Raw genomic sequence first — 22,474 nt, forward strand, 5'->3', positions numbered from 1 at the left:
TGTGGACATGTCATATACCATATACTTTATATACTTACATGTAGCACGTATTTTTTGTCATCTCTTAAATGTCCTAGAAATGCTTTCTACACCTACCTCCCCCTTTTCAAATAGTCCATCACAGCAAAACATACTTCACCAGTGCCAAAAAAAGATATGCTGAAGCACATTGCTAGGTTTCCTTCTGTTCCAAAAAGCTGTCTACATGTGCAGTGTATCTGCCTCTAGCCACGACTTCTTTTGGGAGTACCTTACCATCTCCTCACTGGACTGGGATGCACCTAGCAAGGGTTGTAGTCATTTGTCTGCCCCCAGCACTAACTTCACCAAAATGCTTCCTAATGGCTTCTGAGCAGCCTGTCCATCTGGTGCCCCAAGGTGAACTGACAAACTCCTCTGCAGCAGAGAACAGGCAGCAGCTCCTTTTAATTTGAGCTGATCTGCCTTCTGTGCACAGCATTGCAAGCGCTACTGAACTGCCTTTGCCTGGGTGCTGCTCCTATCCCTCCTTCCTTGGCATCATCACCTCTATTTTTATGCTTCTGGCCATTCCACAGTGACACCAAAGGTGCTAGAGGATGATCTTGTGCTCTTTCAGACACTTTTGGACCATACTGGATCTCTCTAACTATGCCAAAGGCCCATACGCATTATTAAATCTGGAAAAATACTTGGTAACTATTCTAAATTTAATTCAACTGCACACCTTGAGCTGGACACATTCCTAATGATTCACTTTCTCTGACTCTAAACAGAATTATTCAGATGCTATGTGTCCTCTTCATCTTGAGGTTTTGACATAGCTTTCACGTTAGCTTGATATCCCACTCCCAGTGCCCTGCTTGGAGCATTTCATCTTGGTACAGTGCTGAACACTTTCTTCACTGGGGCCTCCTTCTGCTGCAGGAAAAGCAGTATCAAGTGCAGGCTTTGTGCTTGAGGTTCCCTCTAGCCCTAATTTCTACTGACAGGGAAACTCCTCTTGTGGCACACTGATGGCCAGAAATGTTTTTGGGGGGTTGGGCTTTTTCTGTTTGGTTGGGGGTTTTTCCCCTTTTTTTTTGAGAACATCTCATGAAATTCATGGTGAAGGTTGTTAAGGGGCTGATACTTCTTTCTCATATTAGGGTCCTGATCCCAAAACTGAGCAGTGCAGGATGATCTATACCTTACAGAGTAATTGAATGAATATTACACTTATGACTTTTTGCCTGATGTTTCTGAGGTATTATATTTTATGGAGGCCTTGACACTTTCAGGACAAGTGTCAAAACCTGATTATAATGTATTTTGACAATATTTCTATTAAAATATATAGGTCATCACAAACAATATTTTTGACCTTGTACTTTTTTGAGATCTGAGAGTGCACAAGACTTTACAGCAATCTGTCAAAAATATTACTTTACCTCTAACATGAACTCAAAATTGTTTCTACAGAGCCATTTTTTTCCTTTATTTTTAAAACAAAAGGAAGACATGTAGTATTTGTCCCAGAGTTTAACTGACAGCAATAATTATGGCTAATGAAGACAATGGGACAACATTTTATGAAAGTTTGTCATTTTGACATGACTGAATCATCTGATGTGTTCTATTTTAAGTGGGGATTTTATGTTAAAATAGCCATAGCTTGCTACCATCACTGGTAAAAGGGTTAAGGTTATTGCAAGGTGTTCCAGTTTGGCCAAATCTAGAAGTATATCCTGAGAGAAGGCAGGCTATAACCACCCCTCCCCCACCAGGTTCAGGAAAAATAAATTTTCCTCGAAGGAAAGTGAAAGAGATAAAAACTATTTATTTAACAAACACACGGGAAAAGGGATAATGATGCTAAGTAATAAAACCTCCCACTCTCCTGAGAGAAACCTGGGAAAATTTCAGAGTCCTTCCATAGGTCTCTCTCCCCCCCTCCTTGGAGCTGGGATGGGGTGGTGGGCCCACCTCCAGGGCCAAGGCCTTGGTGGAAAGTCCTCCCAATGTATTCTGATGTTGAAACAGTCCAGCAGAGAGAAAAGGAAAAAATGGAGTCCCAGGAAAAAACCAAAGTTCAACTCTCCAGAGGAAAAGGAGCTGAGAAAAAAAACTGCCGAAAGCTGGCTGGAAAGAAAAGCAACCCGGGTGCTTCCCTTCCCTCTCGCTCTCCTGCCACAGCTGGAAAAAAATCTCTGTCTCTGTGTGACCTTGAACAAGCTGCAAGCTGCTTTGAAAAAGTTTTGTTCAGTTTTTCCTTTCCCCTCTCAGGCTCAGTTTAAAGGCATAGAAAGGCACAAAGTTAATTTCTGGGCATAGGGCAGCACCATGGGATACACATCATAAAGTCACCCCAAGACACAAGGTCTCTCTCATCTGGAGAGAAAGCAGGTAAAACCCAATTTCAAAGCTTCCTTCTTTATTACTAAATTAGAGCTGGTAACATCTTTGGTGTCATGCATTATGCATTGACATTCTGGCAATTAATTACTAGCTCATTGCTCAAGATTCAAGATCTGTTTTTAAAATTTACTTTGTATTGCCAAGTGTCAGTTGAAAGTACCTGATGTTATTATGGTCAAATATTTTATTACAAGATGTCCTAATAATTCAACACAAGCAAGAAAGTAACTTACCTGGAATGTTTTTATGGAACAACTTTAAAACAGGCTGATCACTACATACTCTCTTCCCAGATGAAAGCTTTAGAATTTGTTTTTTAATCCAAGTTATTCTCATTAATTCACATAAATGTTTTCCATATTTGATTTATTACATTCAGTAAGTCTGTCCAGCCTTCACTTGGAAATACTAAAAGATATGTGATGCCTCACTTTTGTGAATTATTAGCTACTGGAATAACCTTAATAACTTTTACTTATGTTTTTACTTTGATGTCTAGCATTGTCTTCAAATATGTCATACCCTCTCTAACCTGATATTTGATTAGAGAGAGTCACAGATCTTTCAATAAACAAAACAGCATTCAGAATCGTTAAAGACCTGGACCAACTCCTAACCTCCAACTGAAAGTCTGTGCAAATCCCCCTGTAATTCTCAGGGTATTTATAATAATTTTGGGGGAAAAAAAATTCTGTGTCCTATAGAAAGCTGATATATAGATAGCCCAGTGGCTTAAGAAGAGTAGATGGAAGATGTGGTTTGTGTACACATTCACCTACCTGTTGACAAAAATCATACATTTTGAGAAATAAGAGGGGAAAAAAATATTATGAACTCCATAGCATTAAAAAAAAGCTTAATTAAAAAATCTTAAACAAATTTCTCAGAGGCATTTTTATCATACCTCTCATTGCAGAAATATTGTAATAAACAATTTAGTAAAAACATGTGCTACCTTGGAACCCAGTCCCCATTAGGAAGCTGTTGGTGCCTGCCCAGCTGGCACCCCAGAAGGGCTCTCATGTTCTTTGGCACATCTGACAGCCCCCTGTATCAACACCATAACAAATTTACAAGAAAAAAAAACAGATAGTGCAGTATTCAATATTTATAAGTGAAAAACTACTCTTAGAGTTATCAACTTATTTTGCCTCTATAACCAGAGTTCATAAATTATATACTAGTCAGTAGCTCAGCTAAAATATTCCATCCAACATCTTATGATTTGTAATAGAAAGAAGCATAAAATAATCATATAGGAAACAGCAAAATAGAAATTTTACACATCTAAATGCAATCTCTAGCAATTCAGGTCTTTTCTCATGCTAATAACAGAACTGCTTAGATTTAACAGCAGAAGACAATTATATGTCACAGAGTGGCCTAATATAAAATGAGAAACTTGTAATATCTGCAAGAAAAATGACATTATTAGCATTCATAGCACAACCAATAATGTACTATATTTCCATTACTTAAGAGTAGCATTTTTTTGATGTATTCAGAGCAATTCTGGATATGAAGGTCTAATTCCTGGACACAATCTCATTACAGCACCCGAGACCTACAGGACTATTGCTGCCTTTCCTGTGCTCACAGGACTTGTGGGCACAGGCTGTGAGGACACATTCATGTTTAATTATAATGAAAATGTCACATAAAGAACAAGAAGGGTGTTAAATCACCATAAAAAGATTTAAACTGGAAGCTGGTAAGGTTTTAATAACACTCTGTTTGTGAATTATGCTTCCAATAACACATAAATGTATTATGGAGCTTTAGCTGGTATAGAGCAGTTTCTTATGGTTTAATGTATTTGAAAAGAGAATGGCTGTACTTTGTGGTAACAGAAATACCAATTATGAATCAAACTCTTCGTTTAATTCACTTAATGATAGCTGCAGTTAAGGCAGATGTTTAAATGCTTTCTCTTCAGTTTGTGAAGAGAGACAATATTCATTCCCCATATTTATGGGAGTGGAGTAATGGAATCCCTCTTTTTCCGCAGGGATAGGACCAAGCCATTGCTGCTGAGCCAAGTGCCCTCACAGAGCCTGTTCTGTCACCTGGGCTCCGGCTTCACCAGGGACCAGCTCCTGCCTCTCCCCTCGCCAGAGAGCCTCCAGCCTTTCCTCTCATCCCAGGAGATCCAGCGTGCACTCTGCAGGCGAGGGTAGTGGGGCACTTCAAAGGGCACTCACACTCCTGGTTCCCGGTGTTTCAGCTGTCCGAGCCCAGGTGCTGGTGGGAATCTCTGTGAGGAGCGGTCAGGGCTGCCCTGTGCCCAGCCTGGCCAGTGCCAGCACAGCTGAACCACTGGAACAACAGACTGAGGGGGGAAACTGCAGGGTATGAGGAAAACTGTGGGAGAAATGAGTACCTCGGAGCACCCAGGTGGGAGGGGAGGAGATGCTCCAGGTCCCTCTGCAGTCCCCAGAGAGACCATGGCAGTGCAGACTTTTCCCTGAAGGAGCAGAGCCTGTGGAGAAGATCCACACAGGGCAGGGGGGAAGCACGAGCTCTTAGCTGTGCAAGATGAGGATGGCACAGGTGCTTGCTCTGACAGTTTCACAGGAATTGTTCCTGCAAAAACCCAACCCACTGAGCCCACCTTGTCTCAGCAGGTGAAAGCTGATAGCCTCAGGCAGCCTCATGTAAAAAGCTACTCAGTCTTCAGATTCTTCATTTTACTGACTTAAAGAAGAGAGGAGGAGGAGCAGCTCTGTTCTTCCAGTACAATCACCACAGTAAAAAGTTGTGGGGCTTTTTTTTTAATCCCATGGTGATGTACTGAGTTCTAGCTCTAGACAGTACCTCTGCAAGAAAAATTAACATGCTATGGAGAATGTGGAAGAAGGGATAATTATTGTATTAAGGGAAGCATTATTCTATTAAAAAAAGGTCTCATCATAAACCCAACCAAAGGGGAGCCATGAGAGAGCCTGACAGCTCAGATTTGTCCTGACTGCTTCTTTTAGGATTTAAATAGCAGCCTTCAAACTCAGCACCCGTTCCTGTATCTGCTTTAGCTGGAAGTGAGAACATCCAAAATTTACACAGATGGACACCTTTTGGCCTCAGAACCACTGCCAGCCCTTCAAAAGCCACAGCTATTCTGCTCCCACAGTTCCATCACTGAGAAGGCATCCACAATATTTCATGTAGATTTAATACTAAGTGAAATATTGATTAACCTTTTCATCTTTAAGTTCTGTTTAGCATTTTATCTCAAATTGGCACCAACCCCCCACATACAACTGGAAAGATTTCAGTCCCTAAATCCATGAAAGCTGCAGTTAAGTGAGTTGCCTCACAAAATCACAATTAAAAGTTTATTTGCATTGTACATAATCACCTCTCTTACACTCTAAATTATCTTGCAATTACAGGGGTACAGGAACTTTTTAAGAGGTATTAAAGGATTTGAACTTGCATTATCTCATCACTCTTACCTAATCAGTCAATAAATCAGTGCATTGTGTATGACTGGGCATGCCTGGCATATTCTTCATGGCTGTCTACCCCAACAGTAAAACTCACTTTAACATCCTGGGCATTTCAGATCCCACACTTAAACCTCCAATGCAACACACAGCCCTCACATTGCAGCATCCCATCTTTAAAAGCCCACAGGAGTACTAACTGAAACCAGCCCCCTGGCCAAGCACATGGTTTGGGATTTGCCTTCCATAGGCTCCAGCTCCACCTCCAGGTACTTTAATCCACTCCCCACGAAACTCCTTTGAAGAAACAATGTCCTAATACATTAAGGACCTCTCTGAATAATAGTCACACTTCTCTCTTAGACTATTGCTTCCTCCAAGACTCTACCTTCTCAAGCCCAGAAAAAAAACAACACAAAAAACACACAGACAAACAAAACAAAAATCCACTAAAAAATACACTAAAAAATAAATTTTAAAATCTTATCAAAGTCTGTTTTCTATTATGTTAACCACTGGCTAGTCAACATCCTTTCCTGGCTTTAAGGAGAGCAGCTGCCAAGAAATGGCCTTCAACTTGCTTACACTGCAGAGGCTTTTTTAGAGACATTCCCCTGCAAGAGACAAGTTCCAGCTGGATGTTATTTTATGTTATTCCCATATGTAAAACATCTTAAAATATACAAGTTACTTTAGCTTTAAGCAAAGTGCTAAAATACAAAGACCAAAACTTCTACTTTATTAAGAGGACAGTATATTAGTTCTGCTCGTCTCTGCTTTTGCTGAAACGAGTGAAGTTACAGCTCACTTCACATGTCCTTAGCCATTATTCTCTATTGCACATTCAAGTTCCACCTTATTAGTCCGACATTTTTTCCAGAAGAAACTCCCATCTGAATGGGAACCTCACATGTTTAAACAAGAGGGGGTCCCACCAGCACCCATCTCCTCTCCCCCCCTTCTTGCTCATGGGGTAATGAATATTCACAGTTCTTATAGTTCCATAATTATGGGTATAAGATGTAGGACTTCCTCCTATTTTTAGATAGTGACACCTCATCTCAAAAGGTTAAAAAAAAAAAATCACATCTTATTGTATGCAACAGCCTAATAAAAATGCTATGTATCAGCATAACAGGCAGTGTGCAACTCTGACAGTTCTGCTTGTGGAAGGAGTTATGCAAAGCCTCCTGGTGTCAGACAGCAAGAACAGCTCTTCTCTTGCAGGAGAATCAAGTATTCCAGATATTTAGCACTGCTTTCCCTTATGTCAGCAGCTTCTGTGAACAGTCCATGCAAGCAAAGGAGACACACTTTCCATCTCTCAGCAGTGGTATACTTGAAGAAAGGCGCACAGGTTTCAGTCTATATGTGCAGAGAATAAAACACAATTAGCAGGCAGGAGAGAACTGTAGAGACGTCTCTCAGGCACATCCTTGTTCAGTCATCTTGTTTACTAGAGTTGCATTTGTGACACAGGAGTACTCAAGGCTGTGGGCTCAGAAGGGGTCTTCAGAAGCCTTCCAAATTCCAAAGGCATGAGATGGGGATAGTTCTACATGTCCAGAGTTATCTGAATGAAGCAAACGTCTAAAAAATTTCCTTTGACTTTGTCTATGTCATCAAATATACACAACAAGATTGCTGCATCTCAGCAGTCTGTGCTGACACCTCACAGAGACCACCAGAGCATTCTCAGTTGCACTTCCAGTTCTCCTTCTCATCAGCATCTGAATGGGTGTGTAGTGAATCCTTTGGGGAGTAAGAAGGAAAAAAAAAGGCGACACATTTATTTTGTGCTTACTTCTCCTTCATTCCTTCCTGCAAGAGGAGGATCAAAGAATCCCAACCCATCCTTTCACCCAGAGGGCCCAGCAAGTGTTACACAACCCCAACACTACAGTAGATATTTTGTCACCAAGAGCTGCCCTGCCACATGCCCTCTCTGCAGTTTCATCTCTCTTGCCACTGCAAGTGTTGATCTTGCTTAGGAAGAAAAAGAAACATCTTGGTGGGAACATGTCTATCCTGGTTGCACAAGGCAGGCTGTGCTAGTGTGAGATTTTTCTTTACCTGGCTTAGAAGCTGATGACGTCTCAGCTGTCTGTAGAATTGCAGCACAGCAGGATCAGCTCTCACTACTTTTGGGTCAAAATCCAGAACACGGAGACCTGCGAGGCTTCGAGCTCGGGAGAGGGCTACGTAAGCCTGCCCACTTTCAAAGACACGAGACAGGGAGATTTCCACACAATCTAAAGACATGCCCTGGCAAAGGCACAAAGAGCTTTGTTACAGAGCAAACAAACAAGAGCATTGTGCTGTACTAACACTAACCTAACCCGTGAGTCTGTACAGGGTACCATCTTTGGTATAAGGTTTTGATTTAAAAAAAAGGGAATCAGTAGAAAGCACAGGCAGTTTTCCACCGTCAGGAAATTGCTAGTAGATAGTAGGATCCACTAACTAACTCCAGTGAGCCTCTTGTTGTGTGAAACTCCATAAATCCCATCTAATCAACACAGCAGGGAAAGAAATCCTGCTGGCTTCAGTCCTAGTAGTTAACTGGAGCAGGCACCATTCTCAAGCAGTCCTCAGGCAGACCTGAGAGAGTCTGGGTAAGGCCTGGCCAGCCCTGTCTCATGGGTTGTCCCAGGTGCAGCAGAATTTACAGAATGGCCTGGTTTAAACTGTGGCATGGGAACAAACTCGCAGGTCTCTAAGACCAATCATGAAGTCTTCTGGAAGGGAAGGAACTTTGAAAACATTACACTGTTATATTGAAAGTTATACTGAAAAAATCCCCACAGCACAGCGCCAGAGGGCAAGTCCAGCCCAAAGAGCACAGCTGTGGTGCCAGCAGCTTCCTCAGTTACACTGCAGAGCTCAGGGTCCCTAATGCTGGTGGCTCTCAGGGAAACACTACTATCATCAGCCCACAGTGGTAAATAATGCTGCTTTATAGTCCAACACCAACTCTGCAGATGGCAGTGCCCTTAGAGAAACCCCAGTAGTACTGACAGCCCATCTGTGACCCTACAGGCAAGCATCACAAGCAGAAGAGATGCTATCTCTCTGCAGCTAGACACATATTCTAGAGTTCCCCTCCAATAAGGGCCTTTCAGCTTTCCCTCCTGTTTCACCAGCAATGCAAGCTCACCCAGGAAATAAGGTTTATAATGGTGTAAAAGTCTAAGACAGCTGACACCCACCTGGCTCTTGTGAATGGAAATGGCCCATGCCAATTTTAAAGGCAATTGCTGACGACTCAGATGAATTCCTGAGGGTCCTTTGAAGACCCATTTCTCCATTTTTATGAGCTGCGTGACCCCACAGAGAAACCTCACTTTAGGCAGCCCTGTAGGAATGGGAGCAGGAAAGAAACAGGGATGTGCTCCTGAAGCTCAACAGCCAGGATGTCAGCAGCTTAAGAACACCTTTTTTCTGCCTAAACCAAACCTAAATCCACAGGCAGTATATAGCATGTCCTGAAATTATGTTTGACACCTACTTAAGCAGGAGAATTTAAGTCAGGTATTTTAGCAGTTGAGATGCAGAGAAAAATACATTTTCCAGGTACCAGAACATTATTCTTTGAGAAAAACAAACAAAAATCCATCAAAACTTGCTTCAACAGAACAAACAGGAAATTCAAATGAGCATACACATTTACATACAGAATACAGAAGAGAGAACACAAGAAGCCTACAGATAGCTACAGCTGATGCAGTGCATGACATCACAGCTCGTGAGAGCCCCAAGCTTGCAGAGATCTCCCTGCTTTCCCTCAAATTATTACCAAGCTGTAAACGAAATTAAGAAGCCATCAGGCACCAATGACAAACTGTTTTGCTATTTTCCCACTTCCTTCAACAAAAGATCAAAAGGCTTACTTACCCTTCTGTTCACTTTCAAATCCTGCAACAACACCTCGTGCCCCATTCACCAGCCCTCGAGATACATCCAAATTCTTTGCTAGCATCACCTACAGCAAAAAAGAAAAATCTTTAATGCACTGCCTGTTCAGCCACCTGCAGCTAAACTTCTTGCCAGGAAGCATAAGCACATCAGGCTGATTTGGCCAAATCATCCTATCCTGCCTATTGCAGCACCATCTCCAATTTGATTGAAATTGTTTCACAGCCTTTCCTTCCTAGGATTCCTAACTACATCATTTTACAGCACTGAACACTTTACTTGAGCTATTTCTGTCCACAGCTGTGAACTCAGATCCAGGGAGCAGCTTCCCCTTCCCCAGGCACCAACCAGCCTATGCATATATAGATTCTGGGAACAACTAAGGAGCAAGTTTCCAAAGCAAACAGTGTTACTACTAAGTACAATCCCACATCCTTTCCACTCTGACAGCCCTAGCTCAGAGCAAGGTGCCCAGTCCAGCAAACATGGCAAGCTGTGCTATACCTTTACAGGCTGGGACTCCTGCTGTACCTGGAGCTGAGACTGCAGGCAAGGACTGCTTGTGCTCTCTGCTACTGGAAAGCTTCCAAATTTGATTGGACATGTCTGTCAAAGCCACAGCAATCACCACTGTCCCCAGGACATGGACCTGTACTCATCCTCTATCTGGGGAAGATTCTAAGCAGAAAAGATACAAAGATTGGGAGTCTTCTTGTGGCCTAGCACAGCCATTCTAGATTGAATTTGCATTCTGTATATTAATCTACTCTATACATTTCTCTGACATTCCTTTATTTTTCTTATGCCATTTGATCTGGTCTATCATACATGTATGTACACACACTTACCTGAGCTCCAAGCTTTAGCTCAACTCTACCACCCACAGGACACTGAGCATCAATTAACTTCCCTAGCATTGGGTCACTATCCAAAGCCTCAAACACATGCACTTCTCCTGTTAAGGAAAGAAAGACAGAAATTGCAACCATTGAACATACTCTATACAGCATTTCAGGAGGTTCAGCATTTATTTCTAACAGCAATTCATCTTTTAATATCCATTTTGCTCTGCTGCTAAGACATCCTCACACAAACCTTGTCACATCTAACAGCAGAGATCTCACTATTGCCTCTCTTCCCTGTATAACTTCCAGAGCATGAGAAGGCACAGGAATCAAAGGTCAGCAGTAAATAAGATCTGAGCAGACAGCATTTTGAGCAGTTTCACTCACTACCAACACCAGATCTCCAAAGCAGAGTAAGGAAGAATCCAAGGGCCAGCAAGGGAGACAAAAAATTAAATATCCTTTAATTCAAGTCATGGCTGGAGAGAGCATGGCCTTTCTAAGATGCTATAGAAAGAAAAAGCAGGGGTGTGGAGGCCATAAGTTACCCACCCCTTCCTCACAGCAAGCAATGAGATTTCTGTCTATTACAAACTAAATAGTGACATTGTGGATTTTTAAACAAAAAACTGTGAAGTTTTTCCCCAGACAGCTCAACTCCAACACACAGAGCTTGGACTGGTGCTGCTGTGCATGACAGAACACTAGTTCCACACCTGACACCCAGGACCCCCATTGCATCCACGCAGAGCTCAGCCCCAAAGCCAGCAGTTTCCCCACGGAGTTCACCTGGTAGCTGGTGCAAGCGTCTCTCATTGGTTACTTCTACATCATCTTTATGGGTGCAGAGCCGCGTAGCCAGGATCCCATCACGCTCAGACCTGTGAGCAGCCGTCTGCATCAGCTGTCTGGTGACCTCCTCTGTGCACCTGGTAGGCAGGAAAAGGGAATTATTCTTTAAAGTGATCAGGAACAGATCTGAGCAGCAGTAACCGCCACACAGCTGGATCTGTCTGTGCAAGCTGCAGGCCTCCAGAGAGGAAGGATGTCAGATAGCAGAGCCAGAATGTGCCCCAGCCCTGTCCTGGCCACTGCCAGCTCAGGATCCTTTGAATTAATTCATAGAAATTGCAGAGAGACCCTAGGAAGTGTCTTTGCTTACCAGAGCAGCATATATGAAACCCGTCTACATTAACTAAAGCATTTATAGCTTTTGCCCACAGCTACACATTCCTGATGGAGCACATGAAAGTGACAAACTGCTCTTTCCTCTGCTCCATCAGTGGGGAGCAGGGATTACAAAGAGAGAGGAGCTTGCCCTCACCTGCCCAAACGGATTGCATTCAGGAGCGAGACAAAGGTCTTGTCAGTCTGTCTCCGCACTTCAGTCAGCTCCATGTTTACGTGGATGCATTTTCTCCAGCTTTTTGCCTGGAAAGATCATTCTCTTGTTAAGAAAGAGGCAGACGTGAAGTATGAGAATGAGTTTAGGAACAGTTTTGTACCTGGAAGCAGAACTTGGTTTCTTCATTAGCCTTGCAGACTGGGGGTAGCTGTAAGAAATCCCCACAGATAATTAGCTGAATTCCTCCAAAAGGCTCATCCCGTTTTCTGACTGCCCTGAAAGGGATGGAAGAACAGTTTTGAATGTCCTCCAGAACCTGGACATAGTCAGGTCCCAGAAGTTATTTCTTAATCTATCAGTATATTCAAAGATAGACCACCTGCAGTGAAAGATGTTTATCCCCAGCTGCATCAGAAGAGCTCAAATAACTAAGCAATGCTAGTAGTGCAAGACATTAAATTTGCTTTGCTTACCTACCCCAGAGGTCATTTACCAGTCTTGGTTGCTTAGTGGCTGTTATACTACAGCTACTTCCCTTTACAAGAGAGACCTTCTGGGCACAGCTGTATATTCTGGACGCAGCTATGTAGACAACACGTAGCTCACAAGATGAAGAGAACAACCTGAACAGCCACAGCTGTGAGTGAGGAGGGGACATGACCAAAACCTATCTCATGGTAAAGGTCTGCCCAGATACTCTGATTTCATACTTCCTTACAGTCCTGTACCAGCAGCTGCCTTGTATCCATTCACAAAACTAAAGAAAGGAAGAAGCCTGAAGTTTAGGGAAATTCATTTCCACTAGTTGTTTGACCTGACAACTGCTCACCTTGCCACTGCCTCCAGCTTGTCAAAGAACTTGCCATCCACCATTGAGATCTCATCGATAATTAAGTGCTGGCAGGCCAGCCAGTGCTGGCGCACCCCTGGCCTCTCTGCCAGCTGAATGCACTGTTCCAGCGGTGCCTTCCCAGAGCCAATCCCTGTCAGAAGAGAAAAAAGTAATGCTTTAGGATGCTCCTGATTCTTCGGGAAGGGAGTGAGAGCTCCCAGCCCCTTGCTGTCGGGCAGGCCATCACCTGCAAAGGCATGGAGAGTAGTGCCACCGATGTGACAAGCCGCCACTCCCGTACTGGCTGTAGCGTAGGTGATGTTCGGAGGGAGGGAGCCCACGATTTTCTTCAGCAGGAACGACTTCCCAGTCCCTTCGAGCGAGAAGCAACAGGTCAATGGCCAGGACTTTCCCCGGAGAGCCGATGAGAGTCTCCAGGGCCCCTCACCTGCAGAGCCGGTAAAGAAGATGCTCTTCCCGCTCCTCACGGCGCCCAACACCGCCTCCTGCTCCGCCGAGAGCCTCGCCGGGGGCCGCCTCTCCGCGCGGGGCACCTGCGGGACAGGCGGGGGTGCGCTGTGAGGGCAGGGCCGCTACCCGGGGCGGCCCCCTCGCCCCGGAACTCACCTCCGCCGGGCGTTCCCCCGGCTCTTCCCCGGCGCGGCGGCGGCCGGGGCCGCACAGCAGGTCCCGCTCCTGCACCGGGCTGATGACGGAGAAGGACGGCGGCGGCCGATCCAGCAGGCGGGGACGGCGCGGCGCGTCCCGCGACCCGGCGGCCACCTTGAGCCGCAGGAGGCGGAGGAAGCGGCGCAGAGCGTCCGGGGGACAGTCGGACAGCAGCACCTGGGCGCCGTCCGGCCCCACGCGCACCGCCGCCCGCCCCTCGCCCGCGAACCGCGTGAAGAGCCTCACGGCGTCACCGACCAGCGCGAAACTCAGCACCGCCGCCGCCGCGCCGCTGCCGCCGGCCACCCGCAGCACGGGCTGCCGCAGCTCGTTGCGGCCCAGCAGCACGGTCGCGTCCCGCATCACACGGCGGCGCGGAGCGAGTCCCCCCGGCAGCGGCTGCTCCACAGCCGCCGTGCAGCGCAGCTCCGCCGCCTCCATCGCCCCGCCGGCCGTTCAAACGCGCCGCGTGCGCCGCCGCCAATCAGCGCCGGGGCTTTAACTCGACGGCCAATAGCAGGCGGGAAGAGAGGGGCGCGAGGCGGGGCGCCGGGCGGGCCAATCAGCGGCCTCGGCGGCAGCACGTGTGCGTTGCCATGGGCGCGGGACGCGCGGCGCCGGCGCGGCCATGGCCGATGGCAGCAGCGACAGGGGACCGCCGGACGCGCTGCAGAACCGCTTCCACAGCGAGCGGGCCAACAAGGAGCGGCAGTGGCAGCTGGTCTTCACGAAGTACACCGTGAACCCCCTCCAGCCCGGTGAGGCCCCGCGGCCACAGGGAACTGGCGTAAAGCCCCGGGGGCAAGCCAAGCGGTGAGGGGAGCAGGGAGGGCGAAGGCAGGCCCGCAGCGCTCAGCTGCACGCCGGAGACAAGCGGCTGCACCCAAGCACGGCAGCAGTGGCCAGTGAGAGGGGTAAAGCTGCAAAGGGCAACTGGTGGTCCTTCCTGTTGTCTGAGGAACTGGTCTGCACGCTCAGAAACAGAACGGAGACAAGACCCATTTGCCCAGATGGTGCCTTTAGTAACCATGTAGAAGTGAGGCAACTATTTAGGACGTGGAACCTACAAATTCTGTGTAAATACAGAGCCAAGATGGGGTAGAGGACCCCAACACTATACCATGTTCCTTCAGCTCCTGGTCTGCTTCCTACCTGCCAATTCACAGTCTGTGATAGTACAGACAGGTGATGTGAGTATTCTTTCAGGTCTAGGTTTTGCAATAGATCAACAAAGGAAAATAATTTCCTGAGACTCGGCACTCTGCAGGCCACTCCTTGGGTGGGGCAGGACTGATGTGGTGAGCACAGGCAGCATCCTGTAAAAGGGCCTTTAGCACACAACGCCATTCCCTTCCTACAAGTTGCCATTAGTCAGTATTTGTAACTCATTATCTTATATTCACATGCAGTTCAATAATCACATATTGGCTGTGATGCCAAATTCACATTGAAGTAATTCACCTGCCTCGTTTCTTTCCAGTTCACATGGTTGCTAGGAAGCCAATGTCTTGGCATGAAAATGTACATGAGCCAACAGATGGTAAGAAGTTTTTCAAAAGCTTGTGATAATTACGTAAGAAAATTAACACGTGAGATTTAATAATTGTAATCAGTCTAAAATATCATGTATGTGTAAATGCCTCTGTGATCATATAAGTACGTTAAATGCTTTTATGATTGTTGTTTGTGAAGCAGGTTTTTTTTCACCTTAAGGCCCTTTCCCGTTACTTTCCATTTTCAGCACAAGTTTGCATTCATGCAATTATGCTTTTATTTTTGTTTTTAATTAAAATAAATATATGCTGTAAAATACACTTAATTCCTTATATTCATACTATAAAATTTTGCTTGAGAATCTAAACCTCTCAAGGGAAAACAAAAATACCTAGAAGCATGTTCTGTACGTACATGTTGCCTGCCATTGCAGATTCTACCTAACCTCCACACAGGTTAAACTGCTGAAATGGCTGCCCAGTCTTACTTCAGAGTACTGTAACAAGAACCCATTTAACAGTTGCTCCCTTAATTCTAACATGCTAATTTTGCCTAAAAATCTTAATGGGTCAGGTAAGGTTGGCCTTTTCTAGTCAAGGACTGAGGAGGGTAGAAAACCAAACCAGGGAAAGACTGCAGGTCTCAGGCAACTGAGAAAGTCAAGAGCTGTCATGGAGCACTGGTTTGTACTAGATGTGGTGTAGGAAAAGTAAGATGGTGCAGTACAGTAGACAGGGATACCAGAACTAACAGGACAGTATTGTCAGGCAAATCTTGAAACTTCCTCAGGAGATATTCAAGTAGAAACGTCACCATGCATTCTGACAATATCATCACAGCAGCACAGAGGCTGCCTCTACCCTTGGCCTTCTTGTTATGGCTTGGAGAGCGTTAAGATTCTAACACAGTCTAACACAGGTGCACAGGTGACTGATTTTTAAACACGCTTTCTTTCATTTGTATTTGTGTCTCGTAAAACAACAGACGAATTCCTGAATCTTCTTCACCGTGCAGTACTGGTGCCAAGAAAGAAATATTCAGAGCCACAAACTGAAAGCCAAGAAATTGGCTGGAACACAACACCTTTGGTGAGTAGGGTGCTTAAAGATTCAGCTCTTTACAGGATTCAGAGATGTTAAGCCTGTCACACTGAAAAATACTCATGCAGGAAAACAATTTGTGACAAACACGGAAAACAAGAATTACTAGGAATGAGCAGAGCCATTCACAGCTAACAAATTTTTAAAGTTTACACCTAAGAGGACTCTTCACACTGGCACAGACTTGTGAACAGAGAAGCAGTACACTTCCCCTGAGAAACCTGAATGCAAAACATCTACAGTGACAGTGACAGTGCACTGCCAAATGCCACAGGTGTACTCAGGGCTGTTTATTAAAGCATTCAGCCATGAGAAATGGTATAACGAGCAATGTGAAGTAATGTACAGAAGTACTGTGAAAAGAAATGTGCTGCTGCACAGCCTCTTTCAAACAAATTGCAAGCAGAACCATAAAATTAATAATCACATAAGTATATCCAAAGCAGATACACCAGCGAGGATTCATCTGGGGAAGTGTGAATAAGCAGGAAGAAAAGAAATATGATTAACAAGCTGAGACATCAATCATATCTGACAAACAGATGATCACTGACTTTGTAGATGAGTGTTTTGAGAAAGGCAAATTTTGGCCTGTTATAAAGAAAACTAAGATAAATAAGAAAATAAGACAGTCTTCATTGACTTCTCATATTACACATCAAGTAAACTAGTTACTCATGACAAAGGTAGAGACAGACATCCCTGCCAAGCTCTATGATATTAAGTAACTGCTGGAAGGATTAGTCTGGCAGGGAAGATGCAACTAAAATTGTGTGTAGGGCAGCAAGTTCAATTTTTAGAGTCAGGACTCAGGATGTTAATTTGTTAAGTTTTCCTTTTTCAGCAGGTTTGACCATGACAAAGCAGTGAACAGCACAGTGGTACCCTGCTCTTCTGTCATTTGGACATTTCTCAGCAGCAGAACTCTGTGCATCACTCTCCTCAGGAGGGACTACCACTATTAATTTTAGTAAAAGCACATGACTGTTTGTCATTTTTGTTTCCCAGGTTCCTTTGGACTGCAGATTCTACTTCCCACGCCGGATAACTGAGATTACAATCCATGGCTACCCTGCACCACGGGGAGAGAAGTCTTAAGGACTACTATGGGGGGAAAGCCACAGATAGAATGTTAATGACATCTAGTGTGTTTGTTAATGACATCTAGTGTGTTAGGCCCTGCTCCTTATCTAGAGAGTCTGGCAGATTTCTGTTGAGAAACAATAGAAAAGAGAAAAGAAAACCTCAATCTGTCCAGATTTGCAACCTGACAACAGTGACACAAATAAACCTATCTGCAAGGCTCTGTATTCGTCTCACTGCTGTTTCTATACCCATCTACACAAAGAGTCTAAAAAACCACTCTAACATCTCAAAAATTTTCAGACTTCTTTTGACATCGGCAACATGACCCAGAACTCAAGGTCACCAGCTTCATCTTAACAGTAGTGGTGGAAAAAGCTGTCAGAATGAAGGGAACAAAGGGCAGGCTTCAGCCACTATTCACAGAGCAGCTAAATATGAGTTACACATAGTTCTGTGCAAACCATTTAATGCATTCACACACCAAAGGTTTAAGTAGAAAACAATCCTTCAACAAAACACACAGTAAGAAGAAATTAGTGATAAGGCACCAGTTTCCACTGACTTCTTTTCCTTGCCATTGTAAAGCATCCAGCTTGCTCCAGAGTTAGTTGCTTCATGACAGCAGAAACACATCTTGCAACACAAAGAAACACAGGAACCACACTGGGGAGCATAGTCCTCTTAACGGGCTCGGTTCTTCATTTTCTGCCTTGCTCTCTTTCCAGGTCTCTTCTGCAAAAAATAGGACAGATTCAGATCTTTATTTTCATGTTCTCCATCTTTGTTCTAGCTCTATAGCTTGGGGAGGATACCCAGGAGAGAGTATTTGTCAGTACATCTGGAGAGGGAGGTTTTGGCATACCAGTAGCAAACAGCACTTTTTAATTCCCCTTCTCATTTTCCTGCTGATACCAAACCAGTCCTCAACTCTGTTAGTAACTGAATTATGCTTAGCTCCCAAAGACAGGCATCACTTCCAGATGCTGGAGGCACCCATCACGTGCTCATTTCTCCCTGCCAGACATGGCCTGGCTTCCTAGACAACCAGGATTATTTTCATGAAACATTTTACTTACATTAAGGGCTTTTTTCCCTCCTTTTCCTCCTCTTCCTCCTTTCCCTGGGCCTTTGTTGTGAGCCACTTTTGATTGGAAGCTGGATACATCATTAAAACTCTCTTTTGTGTTCCATTTTGAGCCCTTCTTCTTCCCACCAAAACCAAACTTCTGATTTTTGTATCGTCTTTTGGCATTTGGTCTGAAAAACAACCAACCAGCATCACTGCCTATATTCCTTGTTGCAAAAAGCTCTCAAAACAGACATAGATACTCATGCTCTCCCATCAACCATCATAAACCTTTCCCCTCATAACAAAGATGATGCAGAAATTAGCACATTTCAGTCTCTGTTCCATTTTGGCCATAGTTTTCTTCTCTTTAGGGGCAGAAAGCCACCTTGGACTTACTTTAACACTAAGCAGAACAGTTTTCTTGTTGCCCAAAATTATCCCCTGAGAAGACTGAAAAAATGAGACATTCTGTGTTTAACTATCTTTTGTTTCTGGTCTCACCCCTTCTTTGTCCGTTGACTTGCATTGCCTTTCTTATTCCCCTGAGACGATGTCTGCTCTTCATCTAGAAAGTCCAGCTTGTCAGAGAGACCTGCAAGAGTGAAGACATCACAGCTACACCTCAGAAAATACTAATTTTCAATCTAAACAAGTAATAGCAACAGGTCACCCACCCTCACTGAAGAACAGCTGCTTGGGAGCCTTTTCACTGCCACTGGCACACGATTCTGCACAGCAGCAGCTGGCCAAGCTCAGGGCCGAGAAGTAGGGATGTAGTGACCACATCACACTGCCCTACACTGCTCACACACCAATACTGCCATTACACATTTGCTCTCTTAGACAAGTTGACTTTACCTTTCTGGTATTTCTTGACTGCATTCAACATATTTTTCTTCTCCTTTTGTCTCCTCTGCAGAATCTCAACTTGCACCTGAGATTAGAAGCAGAATGTTAGTGTTGCTTCTTGCAGTATCCCATACTTTTTTTTAAGGTATCCTATCTTTTGCTCTGTTTTCCTTCAGAACAGCTAGACAGAAGACTAGACAGATTCTGTATGTTTTAGCCAGACTCCTGTCTGGCTCCTGTGGTCTCACTTTTCCAATTCCTCACTCAGGCTCTAAATTCTTGTCACAGATCCTTTTGTACATGTCCTTTTTGTAGCTCCTCACCTTCTTGCCATATTTTCTCATTGCACGGAGTTGTTTTGCTTTCTCAGACCTTTCCATTGCCTCCTGTTTACTCTTAAGTTTCTGTCGAATCTAGTAAGGGAATAGAAAAAACAAAATTTATCAGTAACACAAAAGAAAAAAAGATAATTTTATGATTACTGTACAGTCCCAAAGTCAGGATTTGTGAGCTATCTATGAGTGTAAAAAAGAAAACATCTCTCAATCAGATAATGCCTACAGGCATAAGATCCTTTCAGCTCAAGGAACAATTACAGAAATTCCTGACCTGATCTGTAGCCAAAATCTGGCTAAAAAGACAAAACTCACACAAGAGAAGACAAAGCCTTATAATAGGCTCTAATGGAACTGAGAGTGTCTTGCCAGTCTATTTGGGTGTATAAAGAAGACTTGCTTGTTTCTTTCTTGTCATTATTAAAAGTAAAGCACTGAAAAAAAGTCAGCAATCCTGTAGAAAACATCTTTTCCATTCCCTTCTTGTTCACAAACATTTTTCTAAGGATGCTGCATTACGAAGGATTACAAAGATTTCAACACAGATCTTCGTGATTCAGTGTGTGACTCCACTAGGAGATAAGGACTGTTCTTCAAATGGAAGTCAGCAAAAGAAGAGAACAGTAATGTGCAGGATTGACTTAAGCCTTAGCACAACCTAATTATTGTTTTTCATCTTCTCTAGAAAGGTTCCATCCGAAAGCAAAAGTGACCCAGTCATACATGAACCTTCAAACTAGACTCCAGCTCATGTTTGTTTAACTTATACAATGTAGTCTTTTTTCCAAATCTAAACCAAAAAACAGAGTTCCATTTTGAGCAAAGACTACAGTCAAGAAACAAGTGTGTGAAAGTCTTATTTCCTACACCAGTCTGATTCTCCAAGGCAGATTCATTCAATAACATACTGTTTAAAATCACAGAAAACCAGAACACACTGACAGTAAACAAAAGGTGATACTTAAATAGGAAAAAAGGATTGCATTAAAGCCACAGTCAAGTGCAAGTCTTATGACAAAGAGCAAAAACACAGGAAAGTTTACATCCACTGTTACACATACTAAGAAAAAATCTCCTTTTCTAATTTATCATCCAACCTGTTATAAAAATCCCCACATTGCACTGAAATACCTAAACAGAAAGAAATCTCCTGTCACAAAGTTTCAAACACAATCATTGTCACAGGAATCGGAAAAGAGATGAAGGCCAGTATTCACACATTACACCTTAAATTTACTCCCTACCACAGGCTAAAACGCACACATTACACAGGAAAGAAAGACATTCATTGCACGTACCTTCTGCATCTGTTGGTCTGATTTGGCCATCTCTGCAAAGTAATCATCCGGCCTCCTCGTAGGAACTTGGAGCTTATGCAGCCTAGGGAGGGCTTCCAGGACAGCTGCCTGCGCCTGCCGGTAGCTGGGAGAGAGCACAGCACAGCTGTCACTGCACCAGCTCTGTCACTGCACTGACTCTGTCCCCACACCACTCTGTCACTGCACCAGCCCTGTCACTGCACCAGCCCTGTCACTGCACCGGCTCTGTCACTGCACTGACTCTGTCCCCACACCACTCTGTCACTGCACCAGCCCTGTCACTGCACCAGCCCTGTCACTGCACCGGCTCTGTCACTGCACTGACTCTGTCCCCACACCACTCTGTCACTGCACCAGCCCTGTCACTGCACCAGCCCTGTCACTGCACCGGCTCTGTCACTGCACTGACTCTGTCCCCACACCACTCTGTCACTGCACCAAGCCCTGTCACTGCACTGACTCTGTCCCCACACCACTCTGTCACTGCACCAGCCCTGTCACTGCACCAGCCCTGTACCTGCGTGTCAGGCGCCTCACAGTGCTGACACAAACTGCTCACACAAGCAGGCTGATACTGGGATCTGACAAGCATGGGTCCAGAATTATATATCAACATTCTGTCCATGTCCAGTGCTACTGAAAGCAGCTCAGGTGCCAGTACAATATTAACACTTATATCTTGCACATATACATTTATCTTCTTTCCAGTTAAAGTTTTACATGTTGGAATATAAAAGGCTAAGCAAAACAAGAGAACTATAAGAACACCAAAACAAACCCACAAAGAAAAATCCCTATCTTGTGTTAAAGTCCTGCTATCAAGGAGCTTTTAAAATAAACTTCTCAGCAAAGGATCAAAGTCTGCTATGAAGAGGGTAATTCTTTATTTTCAGTCACACAGCAGCTAAATATACTAGCACTAATTTGTAGTTATTTTGGAAAACATTCAGAGCCATCGAATGCAAAATAACATAGCCCAAGAGTGCCACAGTGACAGCCAGTGTAGCAGTCTGTAGCACACACTAGTGAAACATAACTCCAAAACCGAAGCAGCACGCTGGGACACTACATGAAATTTCTCTTTGACACTTACAAACTCATCTCTCTCTGGAAATCGTTCTCAGGGTCAACGGCAGCAGGCGCAGGAGCACTCTGAGAGACGGGGTCCGTGACCGGGCCCAGAGTCACGTCCAGCCTTTCCACCCACGCGAGCTGCTGCCTGAATTCGGCCAGGCACTGCTTCAGGCCGTCCTGTGAAAGGAGCACAGCTCTGCACAGCACCGCACGGACCGGTCCGCACGGCTGGCCCGGCTCAGTGTCCGCGTCACACCGCGGGCTGCTCTCGGGGCCGCCGGGAGAAACCCGAAATCCCCAGCAGTGCAGGGCACCGGAGCCCGCCCGGCCCCGACTCCCGCGGCCCCGCCGCGCCTCCTGCGCCCCGCACCGTTCCCACGCCGCAGCCCGCGCATCCCCGCTCACCGTGTCATTGCGCCGCTTCGGCCGCTCCTCCAGCACCACGTTGAGCCCCGGCTTCAGCGCGCCCCTCGCGAAGGCCTCCTGGAGCTGTGAGAGAGTTCGGTCACTCCGCGCCGCCGGCACCGGGCGGCCCTTCCCCACCGGTCCCGCCACCGCAGCCACGGGCCCACCTCCGAGTCCGAGAGCGAGGAGTCCTCCGAGTCCGAGCCGGAGTCCGAGAAGGACCCACGCCGCGCCACCGCTGCCGCCATCGCTGCCGCCGCCGCCGCTTCCGGCCGCGTGCGCCGCCGCTTCCGGGGCCGCCGGGGCCGCGGTCACCAC

The 22,474-nt window shown here is 45.2% G+C and overlaps 3 protein-coding genes across 4 annotated transcripts; 1 reads left to right on the forward strand and 2 right to left on the reverse strand.

Annotated features, from left to right (window-relative positions):
• Positions 1 to 5,262: 5,262 nt before the first annotated feature.
• Positions 5,263 to 13,881, reverse strand: PIF1 (PIF1 5'-to-3' DNA helicase). 2 transcript variants are annotated; one of them, XM_069023510.1, is made up of 12 exons: positions 13,384 to 13,881; positions 13,205 to 13,310; positions 13,004 to 13,129; positions 12,754 to 12,907; positions 12,085 to 12,199; positions 11,904 to 12,010; positions 11,369 to 11,508; positions 10,583 to 10,689; positions 9,714 to 9,801; positions 9,029 to 9,174; positions 7,893 to 8,084; positions 5,264 to 7,571 (listed from the first exon to the last, which is right to left on the reverse strand). In XM_069023510.1, the coding sequence occupies exons 1-12, from the start codon at positions 13,864 to 13,866 to the stop codon at positions 7,515 to 7,517; spliced, it is 1,821 nt and encodes a 606-aa protein (XP_068879611.1). In that variant the 5' UTR covers positions 13,867 to 13,881; the 3' UTR covers positions 5,264 to 7,514. The 2 variants fall into 2 exon arrangements, with proteins under 2 accessions (XP_068879610.1, XP_068879611.1); XM_069023509.1 differs by having other exon boundaries at positions 5,263 to 7,571; positions 13,004 to 13,310.
• A 172-nt stretch (positions 13,882 to 14,053) lies between these two features.
• Positions 14,054 to 17,325, forward strand: CFAP144 (cilia and flagella associated protein 144). The gene is made up of 4 exons (XM_069023124.1): positions 14,054 to 14,183; positions 14,906 to 14,965; positions 15,904 to 16,007; positions 17,028 to 17,325. Exons 1-4 carry the CDS (start codon positions 14,054 to 14,056, stop codon positions 17,115 to 17,117), a joined length of 384 nt encoding a protein of 127 aa, XP_068879225.1. The 3' UTR covers positions 17,118 to 17,325.
• A 229-nt stretch (positions 17,326 to 17,554) lies between these two features.
• Positions 17,555 to 22,427, reverse strand: EBNA1BP2 (EBNA1 binding protein 2). The gene is made up of 9 exons (XM_069023120.1): positions 22,324 to 22,427; positions 22,157 to 22,240; positions 21,771 to 21,928; positions 20,657 to 20,780; positions 19,347 to 19,436; positions 19,033 to 19,108; positions 18,676 to 18,766; positions 18,182 to 18,362; positions 17,555 to 17,837 (listed from the first exon to the last, which is right to left on the reverse strand). The coding sequence occupies exons 1-9, from the start codon at positions 22,402 to 22,404 to the stop codon at positions 17,787 to 17,789; spliced, it is 936 nt and encodes a 311-aa protein (XP_068879221.1). The 5' UTR covers positions 22,405 to 22,427; the 3' UTR covers positions 17,555 to 17,786.
• Positions 22,428 to 22,474: the final 47 nt, after the last annotated feature.

This window comes from Aphelocoma coerulescens, chromosome 8, assembly GCF_041296385.1.
Source record: "Aphelocoma coerulescens isolate FSJ_1873_10779 chromosome 8, UR_Acoe_1.0, whole genome shotgun sequence".
NCBI lineage: Eukaryota > Metazoa > Chordata > Aves > Passeriformes > Corvidae > Aphelocoma > Aphelocoma coerulescens.